At 37.8% G+C, this 14,675-nt stretch overlaps 1 protein-coding gene across 5 annotated transcripts in view; it reads left to right on the plus strand.

The window, feature by feature from the left end:
• PTPRG (protein tyrosine phosphatase receptor type G) overlaps nt 1-14,675 on the plus strand; it is a 718,545-nt gene that overhangs the window by 509,422 nt on the left and 194,448 nt on the right. For all 5 annotated transcript variants that reach the window (XM_079114373.1, XM_079114370.1, XM_079114369.1 and 2 more), the window contains one exon: nt 529-624. In XM_079114373.1, coding sequence (XP_078970499.1) covers nt 529-624 — 96 coding nt within the window. The remainder of the gene's footprint in view (nt 1-528; nt 625-14,675) is intronic.

Raw genomic sequence — 14,675 nt, forward strand, 5'->3', positions numbered from 1 at the left:
AAACTGTAAAATGTAAAGCATTGTTATCATTTTTGTCATAATTCTTTGTGAATTTACTGAACTATGCCCGTTAGTCTATTTCTCAAAGCAATTGAAATACTCCTTCAAGTCCCATTTGTATATATGTAAGTCATTTATAAAAGTTGGGCCCTTTTGAGTGTTTATAATCTTAACATGTGACTGAATCTCACCAACTTAGTTTTCTGCTTCAAGGTATTTAACTCCATTAAAAGTTTGCTTTTTAGTAGGGAGATTGACCATGACCTGTGTAATAGGTAATATGAAGGCATTGGTGATATTTGTTTTGAAGTGGCATGAATGCATTGTAGTTACTTGGGAAGATGTGCTGCATTTTGAAGTATGGAGGGGTAAACTGACACTTTTTCTGGTCTCTGCTCTCAAATACTTCAGCAAAGAAAAATAAAAATGGCAAAATCTTAACGGGGAATATTGGTCCATTGCACTATTCTCTACTTAAGTGTAGGTTTGAAAATTTTCCTAATATATTTTTTAATTGTTTTTTTACAGATGCAGATTTTCTTTTACAATCCAGATGACTTTGACAGCTTTCAAACTGCAATTTCTGAGAACAGAATAATTGGAGCCATGGCCATATTTTTTCAAGTAAGTTAGCAGTGGCTGAAGTACTTCAACCAGAGAGTTCTCGGAGTATCTTTTTTTAATTCGTCGAATTGTTCCATGTTTAATGAATGCATCTGTTTCCTAGTTCACACCTGTCTAAATGAAAGATATTTCATATTGTCTAATGTGTGATTTAAAATGTAAATAAGTATGTTTAGAAACATAATGAAAATTTTTGCATGAATTATTCTGATTTTATTGCTACTTGACTGGTGCACCAGATGAAGAACACATTTATCATCTAAGTTACTTCTCTGCTGAAGCGTTTTGAACAGGTTCCTCCAGCATATTAAAAGGCTAATGTAAAAAAAGGTGGTTTTCTTGTGAGCAACTTTAAAACTTGACATTACTTGCAACTAGATTAATAAATAGCATCAGTCACTTCTCTAAGAGACCCCTTTTCTTTCTCTTCCAGAAATCACCATGGAAACTAAAGTTTTTGTTCAGACTCTTTCTGAGTTAGTACATTCATGAACTCCCAGCCTCATGAACTACTTTCACTTTTAATGTGTTTATGTTGATTAATGCTCATAGCTCATGAGTTAAATCTGCACATAGAAGCCAAATCTTACATCCTGCCATGGGCAATGCTGTCCAGGCTTTTTAATAAGTTAAATCTAATTAAAGTAGTATTGATCAGCGAGTGTCTTGATTGTGTTCTGATACAAGACATGATGCTTTTTGTGTGTGGAAGGTAATCTCAGTAGTAGCCACATGATTTGTTCTTCAGTCTTAAAATATGCCTAAATTTTAAGAAATATAGGTGTTCCCCTTATTATTTTTTTGAGACAGGGGTTCACTAAACTGCTTAGAGGCTGACTTCAAACTTGTGCTCTTACTGCCTCAGCCTCTGGAGCTGCTGGAATTACAGGCATGAGCCACCACATTCAACTAGGTGTTCCTTTTACCAGGGAGTCAGTGTTGGAAAACTGATCTTCCTGACAATTCAAAGGGACATTAATTAAAGACTTCATGACCTTCTCCAACATAGGTCTTTCAGGTCTGCCTTCTTGAGCAGACCTCTTTGTCATTGAGATGGGGCCATTCAGGTATGTTAATTTCACTGCCCTTTCTAGTGGGTGACACATGATTGACAAGTCTCTTTGTTGCTTCTCTCTCCCTCCTAACCACCTTTCCTTGAATGAAAACTCCAGTGGGAGATTTTATGCAAAAATGTGAAAAGTCTAGTATTCTAGCTTAAGGAACTTGGTTCTGTTATGGCACCAGACTTTAAATGCTGGATTCTGTTCTACTGGTGGGCTGTGAAATCATTTCATTGACTCCTGACCAGCATTTTAAACATGATGAAATGGTAACATAAAGTGGGGAAAATAGCAACATATATTTCACATAGTAAGGGTAATTTTTTAAAGAACATTTTTAGTTGTTTACCCATAGTAATGCATACTGGGTGTGTTCTGGGTCATGATTTGTTATTTTAAAAAAATAGCAAAAATAATAACAAAATTTTATTTGCTGTAGTTCATGATCAGATGTTTTGGAAACCCCGTTTATGCTATATGTTGGGATGATTTTCCTATTGTTCTTCAACACATCTTTTTTCCCTTTCATGAACCACAATTGAGTATCATGTTTAAAGAACTTATTTTCACTGGGGTAAAAAGTATTTGCTTCTGAATCCCACCTCTTTTACTTAACAGCTGCATACAGGTGATGTCATTTAAACTTTCCAACCTTGATATTCTCATCTTTAAAGTAGGGATGACAACTGGTACATCGTGAAGATTTTAATGGTAATTAAATGAGTTCCTGGTATGGTTCCTGGTACCTAGTGGACTCTTGGTAAATGCCACATATTCTTCATCAATAGCCATCCATCTGTTTCTGTGGGCAGGGGACCCCATGATGTACATGTGTTCTTTTCATGAGCAGAAGTGTATTCTGGCACTGCCCTATTTATTGGAAGATGACTTGGATTCGTCTGAACCCTTCTTGCTCCTAAACCATGTCTGATTTGCCTTTGATAATACTGGCATCCTCTTAGCTCTTTGGAAGCAATTCCCACTTACCTGGCTAACCCCTTGGTTTTCTGTCATTTCCATCTTGGATGCTGCTTTTTATGTAGCTGAGCCTCTAGTCACCCCTCCCCCTTCTCTGTCATGCCCACCTATGTCCAGACCAACCACGTCCTACTTTATTAGGTACTATTCTTATAGGAAAATAAAAATTTTAAATGTTTTTATGAGTATTGGAAGGACTATTTCACAGCATGCTCTACCCAAATGCTTTCAATTTTTCCAGCTCTATAAACTCTTGTTAAATATAAGACCAATTAACAGTCTTGGACAGGCAAACCAGCAAAATACTTCACTGTGAAGTCTGGGTTTTGAATTTTTAAAGAATTTCTAGGACAGGGCTTCTAGTTTGCATATGAAGAAATTTAATGTGTATTTCATTTGTTTGGTCCTTTTCTAAATTTTGGCTTGCTATTCTGTAGACACAAAATAGAGAGCAGATAATAAAAACTAAAACAGAATTTTATTTAGACAGCAGCTGTGTTGAGCTGCTTCCTTTGTTTTCCTTATAAGTCAGTCCACATGTGTGTTTATACATTTGGGTTCACACTGTGTCATGCAATGGAAAGAAAAAAGTATTATTGTTATTTTAATTTGGCAGTCTAGTTAGACCCCATATTTTGAGATCTTTGTATTTTGAATCTTTCTGTAAGAATAAGTTTGAGAGTTTGGTATTTCTCTCCAAAGTAAAGAAATCTTGAGATATATATGTGTGTATGTATACACACACATACACACATATATATATACACACATACACGTGTGTATGTGTTGGAACAGAGATATATATGTGTGTTGGAATATATATACTATATATTCCAACTTCAAACCTGGCATCTTAAGTTTTGGTATTAAAGAAGTGTTTATCATCTATTCAGCACAGGTTCTGTGCCAGGAATGGTGTTAGTTACTACATTAAGTGTAATGAGAATAAAAGTCTGCTATCTACTAGAACCTGTCCCAATCCCATGTAATAATGGCTGAAAAAAGGTAGCAGAGACCGTCCTCCACCTGTAGAGAGGCCATGTCTGACTTGGTGCTCATAAACCAACGGATCCATTCTCCAGGGCTTCATGATACAAATGGCCCACAGATACATGTCCAGGCAAGGCCACTTTCCAGGGAGATGTTGGAGTTCAGATGTTGACTTACACTGTACATAATAATTTTTGTACACTTTCAGTTTTTCATTATTTCTACTTTATGCCCCTCACCCCCAAGTGTGTTTACTGTTCTGTGTAATTTTGGTGCTCTCTCTGCCTTTTCTGTGATAAGGTATGATGAAGTTAGTAATGTTGCCCAAACACTTTAAAAAGCACAAACCTAGCAGGCACATGGTTGACAAAGGAATCTTATGTTAGCCTAGACTCAAAGTTGCCTGCTTGTGGTTCTGTTGTGGTTTATAGGTATGATTTGTGGTACCTATTCAGTGTTTAAAATTCTTTCCTTCACTTAAATATGGGAGGTTGACATAAAAGATCTTTGTGATCTATCAAACCAATACCAGAGTGGTGGCTGTGTATGGTGGAGGGGGTGTGCCTTCCCCTTGTAACAATCTCCAAGTGGTCTTCTTCATTCAGCATGGATTGGAAGATCCTGAGACCTGGCATGGACTCAGGCAACTTTGAGTGGCAGCTCACATTTATTGGAAACAGAGATGAGGGTCAGTTGCAGTGTTGAAAGCTGATGAGCCAGGACTTCCTGAGTGCTTTGTGTGAGTACAGTAAGGGAAGGAAGGACCACTTCCATGGTGGAAGATGGAGAATCATGGCAGCCACATAGGGTTATATACCTCTTGGCACACAGAGCTGTAGAAGGTGAACTCATTTTAGAGCCTCTGTTGAGTGGAGTAGGTTCTACAATATTCTAAAGTATGGTAATGACTATGGAGGAAAGGTCACCTTTTTTAAAAAAAATGTGTTTTTTTAGTTGTAGATGGACACAGTACCTTTATTTCATGTGATACTGAGACTGAGCATTGAACCCAGTGCCTCACATGTGCTAGGCAAGTGCTCTACCACAGAGGTACAAAACCAGCCCAAAGGGTCACCTTTTTCTAGTCCATACAAATCAGCTCTAAAAGTAGGATAGGAGATAGGAGATAGGTGAGAGTAAAATTTAAAGGATTTTTAAAAAGAAATAAATTTGAAATAAAAAAAAAACTGGCAAGGATAGAGTAATTTGTTTTTAAACCATTCAAGAGAATAAATACTTGTTTAGGTAATTAATATATGTACAAAAATTAAAATAATTTTTTTGAAAGTAGGATCTCCACTATTCTTTCCCATTAACTTGATTTGCATTCCTGTAGAAATGGAAACTATCAGAAGTTACTAAAGTGGTCTTTGAAAATATTCTATTATTCTAATATCGTATATGGTTAAATAAAAAAACTGAGGTTTACATGAAATTCAGTCAGTGGGATAATTAGGCAATTTATGGAAAGATGTTTTTTACATTTAAAATATTTCACAAGAGGGAAATGACCTTCCCTCTAAGTAGGCTTATATTTTTAAAAAAGTTTTTCATAGTTGTAGATGGACAGCATGCCTTTATTTATTTTTGTATGTAGTGCCAAAGTAGCTTATTTATTTATTTTTGTGTGCAATAGCTCTGCCACTGAACTACAGCCCTCTTTTAAACATGCCTTCTAACCATGCAGCCATCTTGATGAATATTAAGGCTGTTGCTTGCACAGTGTGGTATCTACAGGTTGGCATAATTGTGTTTCTTCATGAAGAATATGATTATCATTGAATTTATGATTTGCGGGGGAATGTCCCATTTGTTTCATTACCCAATTGTGATGTGAGTGCCTGACGTTTTATTTGTATTTGTGTGGATTCCATGGAACGTTGTACTTAAAAATGCACGATTGTTCCAGAGCATCTACAGTAAGAAATTTTTCTCATGTGACATTCTTTTCATCTTTTTTTTTTTTTTTTTTTTTTTTTTTGGCTGTAGTTACTTTTGACCCTTTGATTCAAACACAAAGATATAAAATTATTATATCTGTATTTCAAAACCTGGTCAATAGGTATATTTCTTCCCTTCTTTTCATGCATGGATTGAACAAAGGGCACTCTACCACTCAGTGCATCCCCAGTCCTCTTTATTATTTTTATTTTGAGACAGAATCTCACTGAATTGCTGAGGCTGGCCTTAATCTTGCAATCTTCCTGCCTCAACCTCCATAGTACTGGGAATACAGGTGCACCACTGCATCCATCAATAGGTGTATTCTGACACCATTAAGAAATAAATAAATTGCATGTGCTTATAGACTACCTTTTTGACAGCATGACTTTTTAACAACACATCTCCAACAACTTTTGAGATCTCTTCATTCCCCATTAGTGTTTCTGCTTCTACTGAGCTGAGCCCCTTTTGGTCAGTATTTTTTCATTTCTTTTAAATTCCACCCAGAACTTAACTGGAGTCATTTGTTTTTCCCTCCCTCCGGTCCCTATAGTCATTGTTCCCTTTTCGTTTCTGCCCTTATTTTACCATTGCAAGGAAACTCGAGGACTCAAATGTCTCGCAAGTTGCTAACCCATTCTTTATATCATGTCGGTGCTACAGACTGCTTAATTCTTTTCCTCCATCTGGAGAGGCTTAGTAATTAAACGAAATGGCAGCACCTGGGATTATTTATAGATATTGAGAAGGCAGGAGGAGTTCTTGATGACTCATCCATCCAGGGCTGGCAAGGAAACCTTTTTCTCCATTTCCCTGCATTCCTCCTTCCATCCCCGCCTCCAGAGATAGATGTGATTTGTCCTTCCTTTGACCTGCTATGACTCTAGCATCCGTCTAGCACTGAAGCTGTTACTGTACTTGCTTTCATTGCTTTTATCCTCTGAGGTCATTGAGGACCTGGAGGGTTACCTGTCACTGCATCTCTTGCCTATCTTCACACTTAAATACTTAACTGACCTTAGTGGAAACATGTTTAGACTCTTTTGCCTGAATTGAAATGAGACATGCTGATAACCTATTCACTAAGGAGTTTTAGAAACAGGTACAAGAAGAGGTAGGTCCCGAGAATGCTAGAACATAAAGTCTTCCACACGGAGGTCTACGTCTTGCTCTTTTTCCCACCCACCTTTCCCTAGCTCTCACACAATGGCTTGCTATAAGTATTGCTCAGGAAGTATGTGCTTGGAAGGTGGAGTTCAAGGAAACCTCTCCGTGTCTTACCACACCACAAATGACTTGTAGTTTTGGAAAAGCATCATCTATATGACTGTGTAAACATCACTCCCCACCCACCTGCCCCCCAAAAAGATGGTTTTATCAGAGTTTTAAGACTCTTGAGATGGGTAAGGACATTAAACATGAAGGTTCATCTGATGAGTCATTAGGATGACTCTGACTTGGGACTCCATTAGGTCTAACATGTTGAAGGAATGTGTCTCCATATTTATATTTGTAATTGTGAAGAAGCAACAGGAATTTTGGAGGGATTGAACCCAGGGGTGCTTTACCACTGAAACATTCCCAGTTCTTTTACATTTTTATTTTGAAACAAGAGTCTTGCTAAGTTGCTGAGACTGACTGTGGACTTGGGATCTTCCTGTCTCAGCCTCCAAAGTAGCTGGGATTACAGGGGTGCACCATCAAGCCTAGTGAACTTAACAAATCTTAAAGTGGTAGTGCATCCAGAGGCCCTACTGGAATATTTTAGTGTCAAGAATATCTGGGTAGAGGCCATAATGGAGTATTTTAGTATCAAGAATATCTGGGTAGAGGCCCTCAGGGAGTAGTTTAGTGTTAAGAATGTCTGGGTGTGTCTGAGAATGTTTTTACAAAGTTTTTCACCAAAATGCTTTTATTTCAGTAGATGGTAGATAAAGAAGATATTTTGGATTATTTAGCTAATTTTTTTCTTGGTTTTCCTTAGTCTCTTTCTTGGTTATCTCCTTTCTAGATTCTGAGAGTTGATGGGTTAGTTTGGGTTTATTTCAGTGCATTTGTAGGTAAATTTTTTGCTTTTTCTTACTCTTGCTGTTTTTTTTTTTTTTTTTAATGAGTGTGTTTTTCTCCCTCTTTCCCCCCTTTTCTCCTCCTGATTCTTTAAATTAACAAAATGTAAGATTTTTTCCCCCTGATCTGTACATTCATGTACCCATTTGCTAATCATTTGCTCATTCTGCAGTATCTTATCAAGTACCTTCTGTGAGCCATGCTCCATGAAAATTGCCAAGGTATCCTTAGACTTGCATCCTGTCTTCAAGGTAATTGGAACCATAAGTGTCTAGAAAGGGTGGCCTTTGAATTCTTTTTTTGGCAGTGGCCATTATTTTGTCATTGGGAGATGGGGAGAAGGATGGATCAGGTCAGGCAGATAAAATATCAAGAGAAAAAAGTAAGCATTGTACCCTGTGTCATAATTTTACAATGATAAAAATTCCATTTGGAGAGCACAGAGTGCCTAGTTGAGAATTTTAGAGATGGACTCTCCATTTTTCTTCTTTCTTCTACCCTTTCGCAAAGCAAAACAGCAGCATTCAAGCAGAAAGTATTTCTTTTATTCATGGTAATCTAATTTGTTATTTCTCTTCTTTTCACCTTTCCCAAGGAGTCTTTTCTTGTTTTGTTTTGTTTTGTTTTGTTTAAATAAAGAATACACATTTTATCCTTGCTATGTATAGCTCTAATTCCTGCCAGTTCTGATAGCATTGTGAGATAAGGGCCATTGCAGGGGAAAGGAGCAGGGGCGGGAAGAATTTTTTAATTTTACTCATTTCCCCCTCGCCCCCAAAAGTATCCACCAATAACTGTTTTTGATTCTTAGAATCTGTGAGTCTATGATGAAGAGTGGTGGTAGATTATTTATTCCTTTTTAGACTGCTTTTCAGGGTAATTGCAGTAAACTAATATGATCTTAATTTATTTCTTTCCAGTTGCTGCTGTTTGAATATCATCCTTCCCACATTTTCCCCATCCTTGGTTTTATCTAGTTATAAGTTCAATTCTTTCACTACATTACCTAGAAATGCAATTTCAGAATGTTTTGGGCTGATTAAGAAGACTTTTTATGCACACACAAAAATTAAAATACATATGTTGCAATCAAACTATTTTAACAGCTAATTTATTTCATAGGATTTATCATTAAATGAAGGCTAGACCATTCTTAATATTCAGGTGCAATTTTTGGAATAGATTTGTGGATGTGCAACACCAAATTTATTGCCTATCAGGTGTTTTCATCACATCTCCTATCTACAAATGGCCTGTAATTCAAATTTCCTCTTAGTGGACATTACAGAGGACTGTTTAATTATTGGTGAAGCATTACATAATTAAGAGACTGTGAGTTCTTTGGATGTGACCATGTGAAAATCTATTTTAATTAAATCATTGCACTTCAAGGGCAGTTACTAAGTACTTTGCTTCTGTACATCATTGGGTGTAGTTTAGAGTTCTTCTAGTCAGTCTTCAGTTCTAATGCCTGTCCGAGAACCTGACTGTCACAGTCTTGGAGAAGATCTTAGGCACTCCGTACTAATCCCACCTACAATAACAGGTGATGGACCTGGCTCTCCTCTAGCTCTTTGCAGTCTCCTAAGCCAGTAATTTGTGTTTTATAACTTTTGGTGCAGTTGTGGCTTCTCCTAAGCTGTGACCTCCTGGGGCGTGATTTTGCAGACTCTCTAGCTGATGAGAGTCTTGAGAGGACTCCTTACATCCAGCTCATTACCCTCCATGTTTGAAGCAATTGGTCATTCTCCACACCCCAACCCTCCTCCCCCAGATAAACTAGTTGAAAAAATGCTTCTTAGTAGAATGTAAACACTACTGATATGTTGGAGACTTCAGTTGACATGAAGCTAAAGACTGATGGCTTATCAGGTACTATCTGATTTATTCTTCCCTGGAACCCTTCAAGATATTATTTCATTTTACAAATGTGTAAGCTGAGGCATGGATTTTCAATAGAAATTACTTATAATTAAACAGGCTGATAAATATCGGAGCCAGCATTTCAAAGCAGCAGTGTATCCCCAGGGTATGTGATCTCCGTAGAGAACTGAATCAGAAAGTTGGGTGAGGGAGCAGTATCTAGGGTTGTACCCTTATGGTCATGTTTTTATAGTGCTTCAGGGCCTCTTAATTTTGTGGATACTAGAAGAGTTATTTTCTTATAATTTAAAAGTATGTTTTTGTTCTTTTGTCTTTAAGTGAAAAAGACCTTTGATCCTAAATTCTCTTATGCTTGTGCATGTAATTGTTTTATTTATTTGACGACAGCTTTTTTCTTCAACTTCCTTCCTTTCATGAAAAGGGTATAAAAAGTATAGATGGAGTGGTGTGGTTAGATAAGAATAGTGAATGAACAAAGTAAAGATTGCAATGGTTATTACATGCAATGGTTTTTACACGGCAGTGGTTCTCATGAGGTTGGGGATGGGACAAGTAAAGATTGCAATGGTTTTTACATGGCAGTGGTTCTCATGAGGTTGGGGATGGGACAAGGGGTTTAGTTCCCCAGGAGACATGTGGTCATGTCTAGAGATGCTTTTGGTTGTGAAAACTGGAGCAGAGGTGCCCCTAGCACCTGGTGGATAGATATTATGGATGCTGCTATGTCTTGCAGTGCATTGTAAAGTCCCCTACAAGACAGGATCGCCAAGCCCAAAATGCCATTGATGACTGAGATTGAGAGCCTCTGCCTCATGGTCATCAGCTGCATGACTGAGGCCACCAGAGTAAGAGGGATTTAACCTGTGTTGTTTGGGTTATCTTGCAACTTGATGGAACATAGGAATAGCTAACCCTTCCAGACCCAAGAAGTCCACTAGTCCCCCCTACCAAGATTTGGACAATTGAAAGTCCATTGTAAAGTGCAAAGATTCACCTGTTAACATTTTTAAATCTGCTTTATTTCTGAGTATCTTTGCCTCTACGTCCTTGAATCCCAAAGCCCATATGGTATTTGTTCATAGACTGCAGTAAATGTTGATACCAGCACCAATAAAATAGACCATTCACGTAGATTTGGAAAAATAAACAAAGGTAAGAAGAACATGTGCAAATGCTTTGGAATTCAGTATCAGGAAGAACCAGCTTTGAAACACTCAAAGAAACTCGCTTGTGGAGTTATAGAAGAATCTGCTTCCACATATCATAGCACTATACTGTTCCCACAGCATTGTAGAATTTTCCCAGGGCAGGATTTTAAAGCTGTTTATGCCGGTTTATTTTAGGGGTTTGTTATTGACTCTTTTGAACTCTTATTATTACCTGACCATGTAGACATTGATGGCCAGAATTTTATTTATTTATTATTATTATTATTTCATTTTTATTTTTGGTATCAGAGATTGAAAGAGGCACTTAACCAAGACACAGTCCCAGTTCTTTTCATTTTTATTTTGAGACTGGTCTCTCTAAAGTTGCTTAGGGTCTCACTCAATTATTGAAACTGCCCTTGAACTTGCAATCTTCATGTTTCCACCTCCCAAGCTACTGGGATTACAGGCATGTGCCACCATGCACAGCCACAATTGTATTCTTTATAAATTATGTGTGCATCCTGGTACTACCTCCTGCAGTACTCTATTTAGCATTGACCATCTGAGAAGTTTGCAGTTCTCTTTTGATTTTATATTTAGGGTTTACATTGAAGCTACTTTGTTTTCTCTGTCTGTAGCATCTTAGTGTGTGTGTGTGTGTGTGTGTGTGTGTAAAGTTTGAAGTCATCTGAGGCTCAGAGCTTTTGTTTTCAGTCTGTTCCAGGTAATGTCTATAGATCTCTGGGTGTCCCTGTAATCTGTATTCCCAAAGCAGATGTCACATGAACCACATAGATTATATTTTAAGACAGACTGGTTTACTCAGATCCTTCCATTTGGGTAGAAATCCATTCAACCATTTTTACATGATGTGATAGCAAACTTGGGAGAAACTGCATTTTATTTATGCATGTGTCTCAGTATACCAAACCACCTAACACTTGGGAATATATAAGGGAAAGAATTTTGTTTGGCTCATGATTCTACTAGCTAAAAAGTCCAAAAAACATGGAGCTGGTGTCTTGTGAGGGTCCCCTGGCTGCATTGCAACATGGCAGATGGCATCCCATGGCGATAGCATGTATGTGAGAGTAGCAAGCAGGAACATGCTGAAAAGCTGATATGTTGAGAGGTGAAACTAGAGAGCACAGTGAGCCAGAACCTCTCTCTTACAAACAACCCATTCTTGTGGAAACTAATCCACTCCTGTGAGATGAGCATGAATCTCTTTACAAAAGCTGTCATGACCCAGTCATCTTCTACTGCACCCCACCTCTTAGAGCTTATGTCACCTCTTCTTGTGCTCGTAATGGATACCGAGCTTCCAGCACATGAACCTTTTGGGGGGCAAACCATATACAAACTATAAAGTGCCATGCGAGACTTCCTATGACTTTTTTCCCCCAGCATCCCTCTTCTTCTGTAACACCTTGATCTCAGTAGCACAATTTTGCCAGTTGTGGTATTTTTAAAGTACCTCCTGTGGTTTGTGATGGATTAGGAGACAGTCTATAGGGAGAACTTCCATACTAGAAATATTTCATACTGGGCTTTTAACTTGCCATCAGTAAGCATCTGAATGTGACAAAGGCACAGGGTTGGCGCTCACATCATTTCTTTATTTTAACTAATACAGATATCTACTGAGGAAATTATTAATATCAAATCCCCCCATTTCGATATTTGTGGGAACTCTAAAACCTACTTTGGCATTGATTTATCTGCATACATTTGTACAATAGATTCTATTTTCCCTAGCTCGTGTGTTCTTGGAAAAGATACTAAGTTTTATGATGAGGGGTAAGGGCGTGTGTACCCACACAGGCAGATTCCTCCATAGCTATATATAAAATGATTCAATAGGGTGGTAACTCAATGGTAGAGCACACACTTAGCATGAACCAGGCTCTAGGTTCAGTCCCGAGCACCAAAACAGGACAAAAACAATACAACTCACTAGTTTAGATATTGCATATTTGGAATTTTTGCCTGAAATGATTCTCAGTTCTGTGTCCCTGGTAATTCAGTTCTGGGGGCTTCTTCATCTGTATTACTGAGGTCTTGCTCTACATGATGTTGTGTTTCCACTGACAGCTTGATGTCCTTGAACACCATTCTAATGAGGTTTCAGTGAAATATTTCTATTTTTAGGCACGTTCCAAAGGTGGCTGCCAGGCCACTAGTTTATTTATTTATTTTTTTAACTGAACCAATTATAGGGTTCGGTGCCAGATGCTTGAGAAATACAAGAAGCTAACTAACATGAAGCCAGTTCCTAAATCTTTCAGGGAAGAAATGAATGGTTAGGGTCATATTTGAACTTAACAGCCCAGCTATCCTCTTTCTCTCTCTCTCTCTTTTAATTCTTTTTTTTAATGGCAATAGGCTAAACCATTGAGCTTACTCTATATTTTGAATTATACAAGTAAATGATGTCCTCATCTCTCTAAAACATCATCACACAGGTGAAATTGAAAACCCTTTGAAGAGAGACTTTCAGTGTCTAATTCTCTTTGGATAATAATTTTAGTAATAATGACAAGAGGTTATATGTATGAACTCTGTTCATGTGTCAGGTTCTCTGCCAGTTCTGCAAATCATTAAACATATGTTATCCTATGTAATGCTCGTAACAACCATGGAGGAGGAAATTATGATTCCAGAACCTTCCTAGATCCTAAGAGTCCCTTTGATTATGAAATTGATGTTTGAGGATTTAAAGTGAAATCCTAAAATTTTAGTGAAACTAGAATTCTGACTTAGGGCTTCCTGGCTTGGTCCTTGAATCCCTCACCCACCTCCTGCTACCTCAATTTCTGTATCCATAAAATAGAAATATTCATATCAGATTGATTGGTTGTAAATTTCACATGAGATTGTGTATAGGAAAGCACTGTGGAAAAGTCTTTGAAGCACTTTATAAAAACTGACAAAATAGTAGTAGTTTTGATAATCAGAAGACAATGACAAGAGTTGAAATGCCCAAACAAAGGAGAACACTTTGAACCATTCTTTTCCCCTGCCCAGAAGTCTGGCCCCAAATATATACACTGAAATAAACATGTTGCTCTGGCCTGTCACATACACAGTGCTTTCTCCCAGACGACCTGAGATTAGGAGGAGGGTGCTTGAGGTCTGTGATTGCCTTGGCTGGGAGACAAGGTCTTAAGTGGCTGTTATTGGTGCTGTAACTCAGTAATTCAGGAGGAGGTAACCAAATTCAAATTTCCTCAAGGAAATGTCTCTCTTACTGCTTTAAAGAGGAGCTAAAGTAATTAGTCACAACAGCTCGTATGGTAAAATAAATAGTTATTTAACTGATATAACTAGTCGACTGGAAAGGGGCATGCCATGGACTGGTACAGACCCAGATGCCTGCAGATGATGATGAGGCCCCATCAGATCTTCCCCTCAACCCAAAGGGATCCTTTAATTCCTAGTAGTGGGTCTGTTTGAATGTAATAAAATATGGGGAATGATAATGGCCAGATTATATTGTTTTATTGTGTGCATGTATAAATATGTAACAATAAGTCCCACCATTATGTACATCTGTAATGTACCCATAAAAAATGTGGAAGGAGAAAGAAGTGGGGAAAAAGCAAGTAATAAAACAGAAATCCTTTATGAGGTCTTATCTGTGCTGGGAATAAGGAATCCGTGATATGCCTTATTGGTGTCTACTTGAGCAGAAGCAATGCTAGCAATAAGGTTGAAATTATTGGGGATTTTAAAATTCCATGGCATATAAATTACTGCTTGTTCCAGTGATGGATTTCATTAGTCCCAGTGTGGATGTGGCTGGAAGGTGGGATTGACTGTGGGAGATGTGATGCTTTTCTGCTTATGGCAGCTTTGATTGTCTTTCCTTTAGTTTGAAGGAATGAGATTATCCCACACACAGACCCCTCTGTGCTTCTTTCTGCATCCTTTCTCTTGCCTTTGTTCATTTCCCTTGCAAAGTTGTGGTGCCACT

This window comes from Sciurus vulgaris (genome assembly GCF_902686455.1).
Source record: "Sciurus vulgaris genome assembly, chromosome: 16".
Classification (NCBI taxonomy): Eukaryota; Metazoa; Chordata; class Mammalia; order Rodentia; family Sciuridae; genus Sciurus; species Sciurus vulgaris.